This window comes from Impatiens glandulifera, chromosome 1 (assembly GCF_907164915.1).
Source record: "Impatiens glandulifera chromosome 1, dImpGla2.1, whole genome shotgun sequence".
In the NCBI taxonomy this organism is placed as follows: Eukaryota; Viridiplantae; Streptophyta; class Magnoliopsida; order Ericales; family Balsaminaceae; genus Impatiens; species Impatiens glandulifera.
This window is the reverse complement of record NC_061862.1, coordinates 71308668-71330372: the sequence shown is the minus strand read 5'-3', so window position 1 is coordinate 71330372 and position 21705 is coordinate 71308668. Positions and strand designations below refer to the sequence as shown.

Genomic DNA, 21705 nt, shown 5'->3' with positions numbered 1-21705 from the left:
TTAACCAAAAGACTCCTTAATTATTATTATTATTATTATTATTATTATTATTAATATTATTATTATTATTTTTAACCGATGTTACATGTCATGGGTCTAATGAGAGGGAGAGTAAACCGAGCAAGAAGACAAAGAAGACAGAAAGTAGAGAGGTCCCCTTCCTTTATTATTATTATTATTATTATTATTATATCAGTTTCGGTGTTTTATTTTTGTTTTGCTCATAATCATCCGTTTCAATTGAATTATCTAGTCCAAATTTAGGGTTTGAATTAAGAAAGTATTTTTAAATGACTTGAATTTTTTTTTTTGACATTTTTTAAGTTGGAATAAGGGTAATTTGAAAAATAAAGTTTGAACGTGAATGTCCTGGTGATTCTGATGAGTGCTGACATGAATAAATGGTAAAATTGAGCAGGAGTACGTATTCTACTAAATACATACAAGGCAAGTCTCTTTCTCAACTAATTAATTAGAAAAATGATATTTGACAAAATTTTCTCTCTTGTATTTATTTTAAGAAATTTTTTCTCTTTTATTTATTTTAAGATATATTTTTTCTCTGTTATTTATTTCAATATATATTTTCTCTCTGTTTTATCTTTTTCAATATATATTTTCAGGGTCTTTTTTATTTTATTTAGGTTGTGATAATATTTAGGATTCCCTAATATCTTTTCTCATTTTTAGGTTATGATAATATTTGTTTTTTTAAGTTATGTGATATAAAAGAGATAAAATATATTATCTCAAAATATGATAGGTTGTTCGGATTTAGGGTTTAGAGTTTATTATAAATTATTGAACAAAAAGACCTACATTTCACATTTAGTGAGTTTAAACTTTATTTCTCATGTCTTGCAGATATGAAGATTGAGGTGTCAATGTATTTATTGTGGAACAATCGTGAAAGACAACAATGATTTTTTATAAGTTGTAAGGCATTCATATAACTTGTACTAGATATTTAAACTATGATTTTTTGATTGGTTAATTATGCAATGCTAGTTGTTGTTGGCAAATTTAGTTGTTTTGATATTAATTTGTTTTTATGGTAGTGAAGTAATATAAGGAGATTATAAATTAATATATAGAGATAAGCTATATGACTATTTTGATATTAATTTAATTTTTTTATGACGTGGATAGCCACGTAAGCTTCCACTTCAAGGTGCTGTGTATAAGGGTATTGTATCTATTGGCTATTATAAATTATTTTTTATTTATAATCTCATATGAAATTTGGGCTAAGTTTAGAGGTGAGTAAAAATTTGGGTTATTATGTTTTAAACATTATTTATTATTAAATTATATTATTTTTATTAGTAATTTATATTTTTTTAATTTGAGATAGATTTTTATAAAATATAATATGATTAAAATTAATTATTTTTATTATTATATATATATATTTATTATCAATACTCTTTAAACAAATATAAATATATAAAACTATATAAATAGATAAAAACAAACTATAAATAAATATAAAATTACTCATTTAAATTTATTTATTTTATTAAAAAATATAATAAAATATATTTATATAAATTCAAAAATAAATAAATAATAAGAATTATATTTTTAGTTTTACAAACATTGGTGAGTAGATACACATAAATATAAAATTAAAATTTTTATTTTTTAAAAAAATATTTAATAGAATTATATTATTTAAATAAGTATAATATAATATTATAATTCAAACGAGCTTGCTAATAATCAACTAGGGATGGCAATGGGTACCCGTATACCCGATACCCGTGGGTACCCGATGATCGGGTTCGGGTATTTTAAATCGGGTTCGGGGTCGAGATCGGGGATGGAGAGTGAAAATTGGTACCCGATCGGGTTCGGGGTCGGGGATGGGGAGTGTTGGAAACCCAAACCCGATACCCGATACCCGAATATATTAAATATTAATATATATTAATAAAATTTAAGTGACTTATCAAATTCCAACTACTAACTAATTAACTATCATTAAATAAATATATTAATTATTTTATCTTACTCTTAACATCATTTCCTACATACATCAAGCACGCTTAACATAATTTCATTAATTTGTAATAAATGTTTTCCTCTCATATATCTTCATTCAACCTTATTTCAAGAGTTCAAGTCTTCAAGAGTTCAAGTCTTCAACTTCTATCTTCTTCAACTTCTATCTTTCTTCAACTTATTCTTCTTCAATATAAGTTACATAGATATGCAAGTAAGTAAGGTTTTTTCAATATGTTCTTCAACTTTTACACTCTTATATTTATTTATTTACTTAATCTTTAATATTTATTTTGTAGCTTCTTCTTCCGTTTTAACAGCAACAAAGTTGATTTTTTCTATAAGATTTACATGACTACAAGTATACAACACAAGTAGGTAAGTAATACTTTCATTATTTATAGACTTTTTATTTAATATGTGGAATCTCTTCGATACTAGACATAACTGATATATACGATAAGAGATTTAGGCATAGTTTCATTATATATAATATGTCTATCAATTATTTGACTCAAATTAAATAAACCGCATCAAACATTATATAAATTTATCCAAGTGTTAGATGAATTTTCACAACTAACAAACTAGGGTTCTAAATTATAATAGAATATTAATATTATTAAATATTTTTTATGAAATAATTTATAATTTAATAAAATAATATAATAAATAAATTTATTTTTTATAAAGGTAAAAAAAAAGATCGGGGATGGGTACTTCACTACCCGACGGGTAGGATACCCGACGGGTAGGATACCCGTTGCCATCCCTATAATCAACAGAAAATAAGAGAAAGGAAAAAATAATAATAAATAGTAAATAGGAGAGAAAATAAATTTAAAAAAAAAATGATGAGATAAAAATTTAAACTAAAGAGAAAGTGTGAAAAATTGTATTTAAACGGTTTATAATTTAAATTTTAGGTGTTGAGTTTGAGTTTGAATCAGAAAAGAAAAGAAAAGAAAGGAGTATTATGTCTGAGGCAGTAGTCCATTCTTACCGGCGGCCGGCCGTGAATAGAATTCTACCGGCGGCCGGCATGACGCAGATACGGAGACTAAGTTTCTCTGTCAGCTTCTCGAAATCTCCAGAGAATCATCCAATTCTACTGGAAACTGCAAATCACGTCCCTCTCTCTCCTATAAGCTTTCTGGAACGGGCATCCAGGGTTTTCGGTGACAGGACATCCGTCGTCTACGGTCCTCTCCACTTCACATGGCGCCAGACTCGGGATCGCTGCGTCAGGCTCGCTTCCGCCCTTGCAGATCTTGGAATTTCAACAGGAGATGTAGTAAGTTTACTCGATCGATTTGAGATGAATAAATTGATGATTGTTGAATTAATGATTGATTTGTATTTTCTAGATCTTATAATCTATTATATATTATATGGTTGATTTGATTTAATTAGGTGGCCACTCTAGCCCCCAATATTCCAGCAATGCATGAACTACATTTTGCAGTGCCAATGGCTGGAGCCGTCTTATGCACATTAAACACTCGCCATAACTCCTCCATGATCTCCGTTCTACTCAAACATTCAGAAAGTAAGATCCTCTTCGTGGACTATGAATTACTCGACCTGGCCATTGCTGCATCAGACCATCTCACAGACGAAGGAATCGAGCCGCCCATCCTAGTTGTGATTACCGATGGAATCGTCCCCTGTTCTTCAAAATTCCACGACTACGAGAGATTCATAGCAAACGGAAGAACCGAATTCGACATAAAACGTCCAAAATCCGAATTCGATCCGATCAGCGTAAACTACATATCCGGCACGTCTTCCCGTCCCAAAGGAGTCGTCTACAGTCATAGAGGCGCATATCTCAACACCCTTTCCAACTTATTCCTTCACGAAATGGCCAAACCACCTGTTTATCTATGGACCGTCCCCATGTTTCATGCCAACGGATGGTGCCTGGTTTGGGGCGTGGCGGCTCTTGGCGGTACCAACGTTTGCCTGAGAAAGGTCTCGGCTAAGAATATATTCGAGAACGTATCTCGCCATAAAGTCACCCATTTGGCCGGCGCCCCGACCGTTCTCAACATGATCGTCAATTCTTCGCCAACAGAGAGAGACCCACTTCCTCACGTGGTCGAAGTCATGACCGGAGCCTCTCCTCCCCCGCCGCAAATCTTTCTCAAGATGGAGGAGATGGGTTTTCGTGTCTCTCATATGTACGGATTAACAGAAACCTACGGCCCTGGAACCTCGTCAGTATGGAAACCCGAATGGGATCGTTTATCGTCGGACGATCGTCTGAAGATGAGGGCTCGACAGGGAATCCCCCATCTGGGTCTTGAGGAAGTCGACGTGAAGGACCCGGAAACTCTAGAGAGTGTCCCGAACGACGGGAAGACTGTCGGGGAGATCATGTTTAGAGGGAATACGGTTATGAGTGGATACCTGAAAGATCCCGAGGCTACAGAGGCGGCATTCAGAGGTGGGTGGTTCAGAACAGGCGATCTGGGAGTGATGCATCCAGACAGGTATTTAGAAGTTAAGGATCGGTCCAAGGATATTATAATTTCGGGTGGAGAGAACGTTAGCAGTGTGGAGGTGGAGAGAGTGCTGTATTGTCATCCGGCGGTTGTGGAGGCCGCGGTGGTTGGGAGACCGGATAATCACTGGGGGCAGACGGTGTGTGCGTTCGTGAAGTTGAATGATGGGTTTGAGGTGAAAGAGGATGAGATGATTAGGTTTTGTAGAGATCGATTGCCGCATTATATGGCTCCACGAACGGTGCTGTTTCAAGATTTGCCGACAACTTCGACCGGGAAGGTTCAGAAGTTTTTGCTTAGGGACAAGGCCAAATCCATGGGAAGCCTATTTTAGTTATTGGGTTAATCATCATCTTTATATCATAATAGACTTATAAAATAAGAATAATAAATTGTTGTTTGAATTACTTATTTTGAACGGAAAAACTGTTGTATTGTCTAATTTCAAGATTCTGAAAATAACCCAATTTCGTTTTTTACAAATTATGTTGCGACCAACCTGTTGAACCGGATTTTAAAACCTTCCTATTATAAAATAAGTTAATTAAAATGGTAAGAATTGAAGTGTCTTATGCTATATGAATGTGAAATAGATTGAAAATCAATTATTTATTAAATTATTTTATGCTTAGTTTAAAAAAGTAACTCAAATTACAAATTACGAGAGTTGTTATCTATTTTATTTTATTTTAATTGTAAATACCATATTTACTTTGTCCACAATTTTCTCTCATCTATGACAAAGAAAGGAGAAAATTCTTCATAGAATTGAGGTGTTTTCGAACATTGATCAAGTTCCGGGATAACAACTAGAATAGGTAATTTGACTTTGATCAAAGCCAATGCTTTCAGAGTGGATTCAACATATTGATAATCCACAAACACAATCCTCGCCTCAATTTGTTCAAAAGTCGATGCCAACTTGAGCTCGTCGAGCTTTGTGTTTAGTGTCGAAAGGACATCCCCGACCATTGGAACACCAAAATGGAGCTCGTAGAGAGCTGGGACATTGGGTGCAACAACTGCTACCTGTGAATCATTTATTAATCGTATCAAATAAAAGCCCTCGAAACAAATAAAGAAAAAAGAAAGAAACATCTACATGCGTGCTATCGCCTTGTTGCTAATATTGAATTTGGTTGAATTTATCTATAAGTAACAATGTGTCTATTTAAGTGACCTTTGCATTGTGCTTATCGTAAACGAATAATTCTATTTTTGAAAAGAGACATAGACTTACATGGTATGTCTTAATTTTGTTTTGACGCATTAATGGGCAGCAAAAATAGATTAAAAAAAATGTCGTAAAGAAAAAATAGATGATTAAAAAAAGTCTTTAAAAAATCGAAATAAATGGGCAGTAAAATAATGGACTATATATTTGGTGTCTAACTAATATAAATTAGAAAAAATACAAACATAGAACTATTTTTTTTTTACATATTTATCTACTTTTTACTTATTTGTTTTTCTTATCTACAGTTACATATTTTATATCAAATTTAAATAAAATTGCTTTTAGTTTTAGTTTTTGTTTTTGATGACAATAAAATTATTGTAATGGTCATAATATTTTAAGAAGATAATTACTCATATATATATAATTTTATTATTTTGATTGAACTAATATATAAATTTATTCTTAAAAGTATAGACCAGATTTTGAAAAGTATGATTTTCTAATATAACCCCTTAAATATATATTCATTTGTAAATCCATCATTTCTAATGGAAAAGATTTAAAATTAATAAATATCTTTAAATTAATGTTATATGTTATTGTTCAGTTAAGTACAAAATAAAATAAGACAGAATGTCAATTTTATCATCTAATTATAACCGAATATTCACTCATTTTTATTCGTGTATAACATTATACGTAGTTGAACTTAATATTCATCTATATCATGGTTAACAAAAACATCTAAATTCGTTAAGTTTTTTTCGTTAAATAATAACACTTATGATATAAAAATGTAAAATTTTTATTATTTAAAATTGTGAATAAAAATAAAAATATAATATATATTAATTTAAAAAAATTACATGCGTCATTATTTAACGAGAAATTTAATGAACTTGGATATTTTTGTTAATCCATGATATAGATGTAAATTAAACTCAACTACAGTGGTATGAATGTGACTAAATGAGAAATAGTTGTTACTCGAGGTTACAAAATTGGAACGTTATACACGACTTCAACTTTTAGAGAAACAATTGTTGCAATAATTGATGACTCGAAGGACAATGAGCTATGTCATTGCAGGTTGGGCAATATAAGAAAAAATGGATGATTTTTTTTTGAAGAATGGACAGATTCTAGAACATTAGTTATGTGAAAACTGCATTATTTGAAAATAGAAACGGGTGAGTTTCTTAAAGATTTTGAAGGAGCTCAAGAAAGAAATACTAGAGTTGGTACACACTGATGTGTGAGACCTGCACTTGTTTTTTTTATTGGCGGATCATACTACTCCGTGACTTTTATAAATGATTTAACAAGAAAAGTATATGATTACTTTATGAAGCACAAGTCTGAAGTATTTTTTATTTTCAAGAAGTGGAAGGCTTTGGTTGAAAATGAAACAAATATTAAGGTTAAGTGTTTGAGATCCAACAACAGAGGTGAATACATCAATTCAGATTTCAGAGAGTATTGTGTTGTGAATGAGATCAGTATGGTGAAGATGTTCCCCGAACGCCTAAAAAGAATGGATTAGCTGAAGGGATGAATTGAACATTGAACGAGCGTGCTAAAAGAATGAGATTGCATGATGGGCTTCCTAAAACCTTCTGGGTAGAAGCTATCAATAATGTTGTCTACTTGATAAATAGAGGACCCTCTATTCCTTTTGAATTTAGAATTTCTGAAGAAGTTTGGAACAATAAAAATGTAAGCTTTTCTCATTTGAGTGTTTGATTGTTTATCATATATTCATATTAATGAATGTGATAGGAGCAAACTTGATTCAAAGTCTAATAAATGTTTTTTCATTGGTTATGGTGATATTGAGTTTGGTTATCGTTTCTGGAATAATCAAAATCAAAATATCATTCATAACAGAAACATTATCTTCAATGAATATGTTCTCTATAAAGATTGTGTTGGGAAAACATCAGATGTGATTTTAAACTAGAAGAGACTGGTATAGTCGATTTGAGATATTTTTAGTCGAATATATACCAATTGTCGAAGAAGAACAATGTCTTGTTGAAGAAGAAATCGTTGAGAACGCGGCTCCAGAGACAAATCAGCAAACACCAGTTATACAATTGAGAAGATTGTCAAGAAATCGAATATCAGTCGAGAGGTGGTCCCCATCTTTGAATTATATCTTGTTGACAGATAGAGGCGAACTTGAATGCTATAAGGAAGCAATACAATCTCATAAATTAGTTAAGTGGGAGTCTACAATGAAAGATGAGATGAACTCTTTGATATCGAATCAGACTTGAGAGCTCACTCAACTACCAAAGGGAAAAGATAGTACTTCACAACAAATGGATCTTCAAGATTAAAGAAGAATATGACAAAACCATGAGGTACAAGAGAAGGTTAGTTGTGAAAGGATTTCAATAGAAGGAAGGTATTGACTACAATGAGATCTTCTCTCTAGTGGTCAAATTGATTACAATTAGAACTATTTTGAGTTTGGTTGTGAAAGAAGAAGACCTTCATCTTCAATAAATGGATGTCAAAATGTTTTTCTTCATGATAATTTAGATGAAGAGATTTACATGCGATAACCACAAGGATTTGAAATCAAAGGAAAAGATGAGTTTGTGTATAAGCTTCAGAAGAGTCTATAAGGTTTGAAACAGGTTCCAAGGCAATGGTACAAGAAGTTCAATAGCTTCATTTAAAAAGTAATAATTTTTTGAGGTGTGAAGCTAATCATTGCTGCTATATAAAGGGGTTTGATAAATCGTATATTATTCTGCTTATTTACGTTGATGACATGTTGATTGCTGGAGCAAGCTTATATGAGATTAACAAGCTAAAGAAAAAGTTGTCTAAAAAGTTTACAATGAAAGATTTGGGTGCTGCAAAACAAATGTTTGGGATGAGATTTTTCAGGAATAAAGAAGTTCTCAAACTTTCACAAGAAGAATATGTGAAGAAAATTCTTACCAGATTCAACTTGTAAAATGCAAAATCAGTTATTACCCCATTAGCTAGTCACTTCAAACTATCTAAAGATCAATCGCCTATAATAGGGGATGAGAAAATTTAATGGACATCATTTCGTATGCCTCTGTCATTGATTGTATTATGTATGCGATGATTTGCACAAGACAAGACATAGCACATGTAGTGAGAGTTGTTAGAAGATTCATGAACAACCTGGGTAGACAACATTGGGACATGCCCGGACTTGCTGTGTAATAAGTGAGGCAATTGCCTCAGGCCCAAATATTTTTGGGGCACCAAAATCTTCAAAAAAAAATTATAATGATATGTTCATGGGCTTATTTTTTTAAAAGCTCATAAATAATAATTGCTAACCTATCAATGATAAACCATAACTTAATTTGTTTCCAAAAAAATAAAAAACACTATCTTACTTGGAGAAAAGAATCGCACGATTCCCATTTATCAACAAAAATCAAGGAAAAAGGAAAAAAAAAATAAGAACAAGCATTTTGAAAAAAGAAAATGAAACACTTCCCCTAAACCTCAAGCCCGTCGTCGATCCTCCAGCTTGCCGGAATCGGAGCAGAAAACTCGGTCGTCTCCTTCCCTCGAGCTCTTAGGCCTTTTTTGCTCGTTCCAGCCTTGTTTCTCGGCACTACTCCACTTCCCACTAGATCATGTACAAGGTCTTATGGTCAAGCCATTATCACAAACACGATGGGAAAGCCATGTTGAAAGTGTGAAGCCCATAAAAGACCAGACTTCAAAAATACGAGATGCTTTAATTGATTTGGCAAACACTTATGACTCAAAAATAAAGAGTGAAGCTGAGGGCTTGACATCATTTGAGCTTGAGAATTTTGAATTCCTAACCGGAATGATAATTTGATACAAGTTATTATATGAGATTAACATTGTGAGTAAGTTTCTCCAATTAGAAAAAATGGATATTGATGTTACTATCGGACAGTTAAAGGGACTTATTTCTTTTCTCCAAGAGTTTAGAGAATCTGGATTTGATCAAGCCTTAGTAGAAGCCGAACATATTGCAAGTGAAATGGGAATTGAACCTATTTTTCGAGAAAAACGCATCATTCGGAGAAAGAGACAATTTGATGATATCAATAGTGAAGAGGTAACTCAATCTCCTAAAGAATCTTTTCGAGTTAATTACTTCTTATTTATAATTGATCAAGCTCTTTCTTCACTTCAAACTCAGTTTGAGCAATTTGAAAAGTACGAAGAAACCTTTGGGTTTTTATTTAGGTTGGAGAAGTTGAAGTCTATTGATGATGATGGTCTCTTGAGCTCATGTGCCAATCTTCAAAATTCTTTAACACATGATGGGCACTCCGATGTTGATGGATCAAATTTATTTCTAGAACTAAAATTGTTAAGACATTCATTACTTGGAGAAGCAAAAAGAGCGATTGATGTGCTGAATTATTTGAAAACAATGGATGGTTGTTATCCAAATTCCTATATCGCATATCGAGTTTTGCTAACTATACCAGTTACTGTTGCATCTGCGGAAATGAGTTTTTCCAAATTGAAGTTGATTAAAACTTATTTTCGATCAACTATGTCGCAAGAAAGACTAAATGAGTTAGCTATGTTATCTATCGAGAAAAAAATTATTGAGAAAGTTGATTATGCAAACTTGATCAATAATTTTGCTTCAAAAAATGCGAGACGAGTGATATTCAAGTGACTATGTACTAATTCGGAACATGAATTTTATATTTTGTTTGAATCTTCTTTGTTTTTTTAGTATTTACTTATGACATATTGTTTTGATGATATTTTATTTCTAGAATTCATGTTACAAATACTATTATATTTAAATCGATAAAAAATATATGTATGAATATTAAGCTTCGAGGGCACCAAGTTTTGTGCTCGCCTCAGGCCTCGAAATCTCAGGTCCGACACTACATTGGGAAGAAGTAAAGTGAATACTACGATACTTAAACGGAACTATGTGTCTCATTTTGTGTTTTTGAAAGTCTAATATGAGATTGGAAGGATATGTTGATGTTGACAATGGTGGTGATGTTCATAGTAGAAAGAGAACAACAATGTACATTACACTCTGGGAGGTACTACAATCAGTTGGGTTTATAATTTGCAGAAGATTGTTGCTCTTTTTGTTGTGAGGTAGAGTATTTTGTTGTGGCAGAGGCGGCTAAGGAGATGATGTGGTTGCAACCTTTTTTGTGAGAATTGAGTCAAGAATACGAGAGAAGTTTGTTGGAATGCGAGAATCAGAGTGTCATTTATTTTGCAAAAAATCATGTTTATCATGGCAGGACGAAGCATATAGCAGTTCGTTATCATTTCATCTGATCAACTTTAGAAGATGGAGTGCTAGCTCTTGAGAAGATTCTCAGGAGTGAGAATCTAACTGATATGCTAACGAAAGTTGTGACAAACGAGAAACTGAACTTCAGTTGGTCTTCTTCGTTAAGACACCGAATGAAAACCGCTACCGATTGAGAGATGATGAAGTTAGTCTCCAAGTGGGAGATTGTTGAGTTATGGAGCCTACACTTATAATAAACTCTACAATAGTTAAGAGTTTATTGAGTTTGTATTTGGGTTTGGGTTTGGGTCTGACTAAGAGTTATTTAGTTTTATTACCTAAAATGTTTACTCTATAAATATGTTATTATTAAAGGTTTACATTGATAATATAGAATTCTAGAGAGGTAAAGTATGAGGCAAAAACTCTATATTTATTATTCTTCTTCATAGTGAAATTTGGCGGCGACTGAAGTGGACGTAGCTTATTTGAGTGAACCACTATAAATTTGTGTTTTCTTGTGTTCTTTTTTCTTGCATTTTTACATATCGTTTCAAACAAGCCAGATTTGGAGATCCAAATCCTAACAACTAAATTTTTGGCAATTTTTGCAGTCTTGTGTTTGTATAGTCTATTATTCACAGGTATTCTTGGAAGTGAGTACCAAATGGAGTCGGAGATTAATCGGCGTATTTTGGTGGCGAGAAATTACATAAGCTTTTTTAGATCGTTGGGTTTCGCTTCTCCTTCGAAGTGCAACTAATCCCCGCGAGTTAAGCACATAGTCCGCAAACACACTTATCCAATTAACTAGGTGAGCGTAACTTGTCACATAACTGGCTCGAACTTAGGACCTTAAGGAGGCTGTAAATATTCATTTATTTTTGTTGTTAGGCTAAAGAGAAGATAAATTACATAAATTATGGGGCACCAAAAAAAACAATGTCCAATAGCCAAAATTTCGGACGAACGTCGGACCTGATTTTAGTCGGTTCAAAATATATTTGTATTGAAATTAGAATCTAGAAGGGTAATTTACATGTTATCGAGAAACATTATTTTAAAACCTTATAAATTTTTTTTAAAACCTTCTAAAAACAAAGCATATGATTTATTTAAATAACTAATAAGTAATATCTTATTCTCAATAAAAAAAAAATTAGTTTATATTTTATAATAATGTTTTTTATTAATATATTTTCATTTTTATGTTTAGTTTAATAAGAAAATTTATTTGAATTTAGTATTTTTATTTAATTTAATTTAATATTTAAAAATTAGTTTAAAACATGTTAAGTATAATGGTTAACATAGGGGGAGATATTTAGATAATTATTAAACAATATTTTTTAGGAAGCTAGGTAAGATCTGTCTCAAAACAAAAAATTTAACAAGAAAACCAACTTGGTGAGAATTGAAATCATAACCATTGTTCTTTTAAATATGATATATAGTCACATTTTGAGCTATCTTAGTTAAATATTAATGTAGTATCTTGATCGAGTATAACTAGTAAAATAAAATACATCTAGTGGTGATAGTCGATTTAAGAAACTAAGATGACAAGATGTCACAAAGTCGATTACATCTAAAAGTGCTTTAAATGAAAACGGACGTCATGGATATGAGTGTCAAATAGTTCTTCTTAGTTAAAAATAACTAATATAAAAAAGACAAAATTTAAATTTTTAAAAAAATAGAAAAGTTATTTGTATTGTTATATTGTCCATATTTGATTTTGATATAAAAATAAAGCATGATTATAATAATAACTAATACCATTTTCATTTAAAATATATTAATTTGTATTTTATAACAATATTTTTTTATAAATACATCTTCAATTTTATATTATTTATATAAAATTTGTTTGATTTTAGTATTTTTATTTAATTTAAAAATTTAAAACATGTGAAGTAAGTATAATTAATAAATAAATATTTAAACAATTATTAAACAATATTTTTAGGAACCTATCATAATTATTAATTCTCTTCACTTCAACATATAAAGAGATATAAATCAGAATTGAACTTTAAAACACAATTTTAAAACCTTTAAATATATTAATAAAATAAAATTTATATATAAACTGATCCATTCTGAATCATTGTTAATGTAATTTTCTTTTAAGTTAAATTAATAATATTGTACCAAATTTACAATTTTATATTATTGTAAAAAAAAAGTGACATCCATCACATTTATCAAGATAATAAAATAAAATAATTAGAGTTAAGTTATACACAATTTGTTTTGCTTGCACATTGAAGATAACAAACTATCAAGAATCAATAAAAAAACATTCAAAACTTAGATCTCATTAAAATGCATAATCAAATTCAATGATTTGTAGTGCTAGCATTGGAACTATCCATCCCCATCTTAATTTTAACACCACCATAAATAATTTGCATTTCATTTCCAAGATTTATGTTGGTATCTTCACTTATCAATGATATTTTTTTCATAAATCTCTATATTGATATAAGCTTTCATAAAACTTCTCGAAGAGTAAACTTATCTTCATTGCTTATATCTCGGGATTGAAATTGGAAGTTTCCCAAATAATTTTATTTTGGTTTGACAAATTTGTTTTTCATATAAAATAAAATGTTAAAGATAAATCTTACCATATCAAAAATTAAAACTTATAAACATGGTTTGTTTGGATCGATTTTTCAACCAAACAAAGTGTATGAACAAAAAGAATTGATTATACTAAATAAAATTATTAAAAATAATCATTTATTACTCATTTGTTCTCTCCAATATAACAAGAAAACAGGTATTTGAGCTCTCTCCCATGTAACAAGAAAATAGTTAAAATTATGCTCAATTGTTTTTATTTTTTAAAATTATAAAACTGCTTATTGTTGGTTAGAGATTTTGTTTGGGCCTTGCTCAAGATAATCTGCTTATTTGGTCCGAACTCGGAAGGCCATATTATTTCCTATAGAGCCTGCAATCATTTTATAGCCTTTTACTTATTTGAAGACGGTCTAAAAGTTATACTGGGGAAAGAAAACTAAATTCATTTTTATTCAATCAATTTTTCCTCAAAAAAAAATTCTGTTTCCATTAGAACGTTTATAAACAAGAATCTAACAGGGATTTTAGCCTTTTAGGTAAGATATTACCAACCTAAGTAAGCTAACAATTGATTAATTTTAAATTCTAAAAACTTTTTTTTTTCAAAATGTATCTCTTTGTGAGTAAAATCCGTATTCTAGCATCAAATAGAACTAATATTTTAATTGATGAAAAATGGAGAAATCAAAATGTTGTGCAAGTAGATCAAAAAGTGTATAATAGCTAGAAGTGAATGACTGTTCTAAACTCGTTCTAAAAAAATAGGATTATGTGTATTAAAGTGTTCAAATTTTTGTTATTTGTTTGTTAATTTCCTTTTTTTACTCTCATGGACCAAAATCCAAACATCAATCTTGTTAGATGGTATTCTCCAAGGAAAATAAAAGCTAACAATCTTTTGTTTATATTTTGTTAGTAGTAACAATCTTATTTGAATTGCTCTTTCTTTTTTATGGATGTTTGTGATTTGGTTTTTGATAATTTTGAAAAAACAATTCTCACTTAAGTATATGTATAATATTAACAGAGATTAATAATTAAAACAACAAACGTACTATTGTGTCTCTACTTAGGGACAGATCCATGATTTAGAGATAGAGTTAGAGTGAGCTTAAAAATATTTAGGAGAGACTTGAAAAATAAAGAAAAAAAAACGAAGTAAATATTTCATTTAATATGAAAATTAAAGAATAATTTGACCTTATTTTATTAAAAAAAATATAAAATATTTTGAGATGTGGTGGGTGAGATTTGGATTCTTCGCCAAACTGGAATTAATAAGGTTATGTACAATTAATACTATTGTGAGCTTCCGGGAGACATGGGTAAGGTGAACTAAAATGTTGGTTTCAAAAGCATTGAATTCCGATCTAAATATTTATTTGAAATATGCTTGAAAAAAATAAGAACAAAATATGATCACGAGATTGATATAAACCCTAAAATGGTTCATCTTTACTATTTTGGTTGGGGTGTTCTCAAAGTTCAACATTTTCCTCAATATGAATTGCACTAGTTTTTATCATTCAATCTCATTTTTGTGGTTGTCTTGAATTCTTAGCCAAAATTAGGGATTTAATTATTATTTGTGGCAACTGATTATACCATATTTTACTGAATGAGTAATTAGAAACTCGAATATATGTCAAAAACAAGAAAATATTTACCTCATAAATTTCCAAATCTCTTTATGAAACATATGTAAAATCAAATGTTAAATTCTTTTAAGTTATATATGGACATGATAATAAGCTAGAGAAACTATTATTAATTGATTGAGAAACAATAATATTTTGAAACCTAGTCCGCCGGTTGGATTGGCAAACCCAGTGAACCGGTCGTTGATGAAAAAAAAAAGAAATACAATCAACCCAGTTAAATTCGATCAATCCGCTTGTTGAACCGGAAATTCGGAAGCCCAGGTTAACCCAACGAGTTTATCTTCTAAAAAAAATCACTTTTTTTTTCTCATTTATCACTCTCTTAGTTCCTCTCTCCCCGTTTTTTTGTTCTAATTGAGTTTACCTATTTCTAGTTCCATGTGGATAAATTATTGAATTATAGTTATATACACTAAGAATGACAAACTCTTTCATTCACCTCAAGCTCCACCTCCTACCTGAACCAACTGATTCCGTTTTTACCAGACTAAAAAAACGATTTAAGGTGGTATTGTAAGTCAAAACTTAAACCTAATTATTCTATAGATAAAAGCATAGTTATCCAAAAATCGGAGATTGTAGTTTGATTTGAAGTATTGTCCCTCGCATAATCCAGTTAGGTCTCTCTTATTTCAACAATTTTTAATTTTTTGTCAAAATTTGGCTTATTTTGAGGTTCATACTTTATATAGTTGACGACAGTAGCTTGATATTATTTTGAGATTCATACTTCATACAGTGATTATTAGGTTTCTAGATTATATTTTTATGTGTAGTTTGATCATGAATTCTGTTGGAGAAACACCAACAGATACAACGCCAAATTCTTCAAGTGTACAATTTCAAACTTCTGTAAGAGGAAAAATTGATCATGGGCTCATTGTAAAGAATACTCAATAATTAACAAGAATGAAAAATACTCATATATCTCTATTGAAAAAAAAAATATATATATATATATATATAAAGGGTAGAGGTATTCATCGGTGTAAACAACATTTCACGGGTATAAATAATTTGACGATTTTTGTTATTTTTATATTATTTTATTATTATATGAAACTCACCGGTTGAACCAGATGACCCACCGATTGAACAAATAACCTAGTGACCCAGTTCCTTCACGGGTTGATGATCCGACGTGTTTCAAAACTATGAAAACAACACATCTACTTAGTTCCTAAATAATCAGCTACTAAACAACACATCTTTTCTATCCCTGTCCCTAAGTATAAACTTTTGCACCTTAGCACCATTAATCATAGGTAAGTCCCCGAAAACTATAGTAGTTGGCACCTTAAAATCGGGCAATACCTTCTTACAAAAGGATATTATTTCATCTTCACTCAACTCCCAACCCTCTTTCAACTTCACAAACGCACACGGTCTTTGTCCTCCTACTTCAGTTGGCCTTCCTATCACGGCAACACTATCAATTCTCGGATGGTTAGCCAATACCGCCTCAACCTCAAGCGAAACCACGGTTCCTTCTTCGGTATTGATTATATCCAATGCCCGGTCCTTCATTTCTATCGAGCCATCTAGTTTTCGGATACCAAGATCTCCCGTATGGTACCAACCATCTTGAAAAGCCTTCTTAGTTAGGTCATGGTTTTTCAAATATCCCAACATCATGATGTTGCCTTTAAACATCACCTCACCTATGGTTTTCCCATCTCTCGGAACACTTACCATTGTTTTCGAATCTTTAACGTCAACTCCTTCCATCATTAGGTTGTGGATCCCTTCTAGGGTTACGCTATGAGGTCCGTTTATCAAAGGGTTGTCCGCTGTTACTGGACCTAGAGCTTCCGACATTCCGTAAGCAAGGCATAGGTTGAATCCCATGTTCTTGACTTTCTCTACTACATGAGTAGGCGGTAGTGATCCTGCGACGAATACATCAACACGGGTAGCAAGTTGCTCGAAAGGACAATTAGCTATTGTTTTTAGGATCGAAGGTGGGCCGCATATTGTTGTGATATTGTGAAGTGATATTGCTTCATGCATGGCCTTGGTAGTCACACTTCTAATGCAAATGTTGGTGCCTCCTAGGGCTGCCATGGACCAAGTAAAGCACCAACCGTTGCATCGAAACATATCGACGGTCCACAAGAACGTTGATCCGGGTCTCAAGCCAGTGCGAAAAATTTGACCCAACGAGGCCAAGTATGCGGCTCTATGGCTATATACAACACCTTTTGGTTTTCCAGTTGATCCGGATGTGAAATTTATCGAAATGGGACAATTTTCATCACTTGGTCCGGTTACCTCAAAATCCGTGTCTCCCATGGATAGTAGTTGGTCATAATCCAAGGTTCCTATAGGAAATTCTTCGTAGAATTGAGGTGTTTCCGAACATTGATCATGTTCCGGGATAACAACTAGAATAGGTAATTTGACTTTGATCAAGGTCAATGCTTTCAGAGTGGATTCAACATATTGATAATCCACAAACACAATCCTCGCCTCAATTTGTTCAAAAGTCGATGCCAACTTGAGCTCGTCGAGCTTTGTGTTTAGTGTCGAAAGGACAGCCCCGACCATTGGAACACCAAAATGGAGCTCGTAGAGAGCTGGGACATTGGGTGCAACAACTGCTACCTGTGAATCATTTATTAATCGTAGCCCCTCGAAACAAATAAAGAAAAAAGAAAGAAACATCTACATGCGTGCTATCACAACAAGACTAATATTGAATTTGGTTAAATTTTTCTATAAGTAACAATGTGTATATTTAAGTGACCTTTGCATTGTGCTTATCATATATATAAACGTAGACGAATAATTCTATTTTTGAAAAGAGAAATACAATTACCATTATGTCTTAATATTGTTTTGACACATTAATGGGCAGCAAAAATAGACTTAAAGAAAATGTGGTAAAGAAAAAATAGATGATTAAAAAAAGTGTTTAAAAATTCAAAATAAATGGGCAGTAAAATAATGGACTATATATTTGGTGTCTAACTAATATAAATTAAAAAAATTACAACTATTTTTTTACATATTTATCTACTTTTTACTTATTTGTTTTTCTTATCTACAATTACATATTTTATATCAAATTTAAATAAAATTACTTTTAGTTTTTGTTTTTGATGACAATAAAATTATTGTGATGGTCATCATATTTTAAGAAGATAATTACTCATATATATAATTTTATTATTTTGATTGAACTAATATATAAATTTATTCTTAAAAGTAAAGTCCAGATTTTGAAAAGTATGAATTTCTAATATAACCTCTTAAATATATATTCAATTTGAAATGCATCCTTTTTAATGGAACAATATCTTTAAATTCATGTTATATGTTATTTTCAGTTAAATACAAAATAAAATAAAGGAGAATGTCAATTTTATCATCTAACTATAACGGAATATTCATTAATTTTTATTCGTGTATACTGCTATAGATAAGCTTAATGTTCATCTATAACATTAGTTAACAAACACATTCAAATTCTTTAAATTTTTCGTTAAATAATAATACTTACGATAAACATATCATTTTATTTTAAAATTAATATATATTATATATTATTTTTATTTAAAATTCTAAATAACAAAACATTTATATTAGGTATTAACCAAACAACTCAAACACATTTTTTAGAGGTATTAACAATAATTCACTTAACAATAATTTTAAATTAATATATATTATATATAAATTATTTTTAATTTCTCTCAAAATTAAAAAATGTCTAGGTTGTTTGGTTAATGTCTCTAAATATGTAAAAAAAATTATTACTTAAAATTGTGAATAAAAATAAATATATAATATATTAATTTTAAAAAAAATAACATGTATTATTATTTAACAGAAAACTTAATAGACTTATATAATTTATTTTTTTTAATACATCCATTAAAATAAATAAAACATCACATGGTCTCTTTCCTTTTATCTCTTCCCAGTCATGGTAATGAGTGGATGAGTTGGTCAGAATAGGGATTCGACCTTAGGTCCACTTTATTTTTTTTATTATCATTTTGTCCAATTTTGTGTAAAAAAAAAGACATTGGTTATATTATATTAATTTGTTTTAGTATACATAATATAATTAGAAAAAGTTATTTAGTATACATAATATCTTTGAGTATGGTAGTATATTAAAAATAAAAAAATTATTTTTCAGCAAAATTCGCATCCTTATTTGGTAGCCCTCTTCCTTTCTTTTCGATCCCTCCATTCTTTTTTCCACTCCAAAAACCTTTAATTTAATTTATTTTCTTAATCTTATTTGACATTTTAGAGAAATTTAGAAAAAAAAATGGATATCATTATAATTTTATAGTTGCCTAATTTCATTTTAGATGTGGGTTCACTGACATGTGATTTGTCAATTATGTTATTAAATGTAAGTGTGGAAATAAATGTGTATGATAGAGATCTCTTTGTATTTTTTTAAAAAAAATTAACTAAAATTAATTTTAAATCAATAATTTTTCACAATCACATCACTCACTTTATTAACCAAAATATTAAAATATTTTTTATTTTAAATTATTATTTTTTATTTTATTTATACATATCGATACTTTTTTAGGTCTTTTTACCAAAAAAAAAAAATCATCATCTTCTCAAAATCATTACCAATTATTATTTATTTTCTCCCTTTAAGTTTTTTAAAAATCTGAATCCAAACAGGCCACATTAATAAAGTGAATATTCATATTTTTGATTTTTTTTTATCATAAATAAAGAAATTAGTATTTATATTTGTGAGATACTCCTAGACACTGCTGACCCCGGGGATGGCCCATGTAGAAAAAAAAGTGGGAAAAAAAAGTGATGCTTTATTTTGAGTTAAAATAATTAAATATATATATATATATATATATATATATATATATATATATATATATATATTTTTGTGAGATTTGAATCTAACTAAATAGAATATTTTTTTCTAATTTTAAACCACTAAGATACACATTATTATTATTATTATTATTATTATTATTATTATCTAATAAATTTAATTAAAATTTTAGTTTTTATTTTTATTTTTTTGTTTAATGAGCTGTTATGGGAAGTAAGCTGCCCTACCGTGGACTTATCGAGTTTATTCAGAGTCAATAGAGCACGTCAATATATAACAAATAAATATATATATTTTTTTTTTATCATATTGCTAATTGTTCATTTATTTTATATTTATATCAAAATGACAAGATATATAACAGATAAAAAAAATTTATCAGTATTAATTTATTTTCGTTAGAAAGGGGATTTTAAAACAAATATATACATAATTTAAGGGATTATATAAAAAAAAGTTTATATTTTTAAAGTGGATTTAAAAATTTTGTCCATATTTGAAGGGTTGATCTATGTATTATGTATTAGTTATGACTCAGGTTGTCATTTGATTTATTTAGTTACGATAAATAATAATAATATTATTATTATTTTAAACAAAGAAAAACTAGTATGACACCAGCCATGTTCTAATGATAAATAATATTAGAAAAATTAATTTTGAAAAAATATTTTATTTACAATTTTCAGTAATATGCCTATAAAAATTAAGGATTTTATTGTTTACTTGAGTATCTAAATATTTCTTTAAAGAAAAAGATATAGAGTAAACAACTAATATTACAAAGGATTATAAACATAGATAGAAAAATGACAAAATAGAAAAAAAAAATACATAATATTCTGAGAAAAAACTCTAATTTACAAAAAAAAAAAAAAAAAACTAACTAATAAAGAAAAGGTGAAGAGTTTGAACTTGCATTTATATATCTCGGAATTAATGGTAGTCCTCATTAACAAAGACTTGGTCCCAAGAAACAAAAAAACTGCCTTAATTTAAATAATGTGTTATGGCATCATTTGTAATTAACTTGTAAGGTTGACATTGACCTTGACCTTCAATTTAAATATATATATTCAATTAGTTATTTATCGAAAACCAAAGAAATATTTAGATGAGAATTGATTTTTTTTTGTTAAGATTTTAAAATCGATATATAATCAACATCTATGGATAGGGTTTAAAAGGACTTACAACATCACCCGAACTAATTCCGAGAGATTTTAAGGCCGACGCGAGCTTGACACATCTTGTCCGTGTTTCTCTCCATGTAAATGTAGTTGCTCCATACATGATTGAAATGCCATCACCATATACAAAGGCAGCCCTCTCTAAGAAGCTGATAGGAGATAAAGGAACATAGTTTGCTGAGTTTAGAAGCACACCCTCCATTATTTTTTTCTATATATGTGTGAAGATTTATACAAAGTATTATTGCTCTTATGTGTTGAGTGGGATGAGGGGCAGAGGAAGCTCCCTTTATATAGAGAATAAATTCTTCAATATTTTAATGATCAATCCAATTACTATTTTAGGCGTGAATTTCTATCATTTTTATCAAATAGGGTTCGGACTTTGAATTTTGATATTTGAGACTTCAATTATCAAAATTAAAGTAATTTATATTAAAGGGAAAAACTCATTTAGATGTATATACTTATATAAAT

At 29.9% G+C, this 21705-nt stretch overlaps 2 protein-coding genes across 2 annotated transcripts; one reads left to right on the top strand and one right to left on the bottom strand.

The window, feature by feature from the left end:
• Positions 1-2961: 2961 nt before the first annotated feature.
• Positions 2962-4953, top strand: LOC124918862 (butanoate--CoA ligase AAE1-like). Its single transcript, XM_047458927.1, has 2 exons — positions 2962-3298; positions 3418-4953. The coding sequence occupies exons 1-2, from the start codon at positions 2981-2983 to the stop codon at positions 4843-4845; spliced, it is 1746 nt and encodes a 581-aa protein (XP_047314883.1). The 5' UTR covers positions 2962-2980; the 3' UTR covers positions 4846-4953.
• Positions 4954-16342: 11389 nt separating this feature from the next.
• LOC124921703 (butanoate--CoA ligase AAE1-like) lies at positions 16343-21456 on the bottom strand. Its single transcript, XM_047462392.1, has 2 exons — positions 21233-21456; positions 16343-17808 (listed from the first exon to the last, which is right to left on the bottom strand). The coding sequence occupies exons 1-2, from the start codon at positions 21428-21430 to the stop codon at positions 16393-16395; spliced, it is 1614 nt and encodes a 537-aa protein (XP_047318348.1). The 5' UTR covers positions 21431-21456; the 3' UTR covers positions 16343-16392.
• Between the last annotated feature and the right edge of the window lie 249 nt (positions 21457-21705).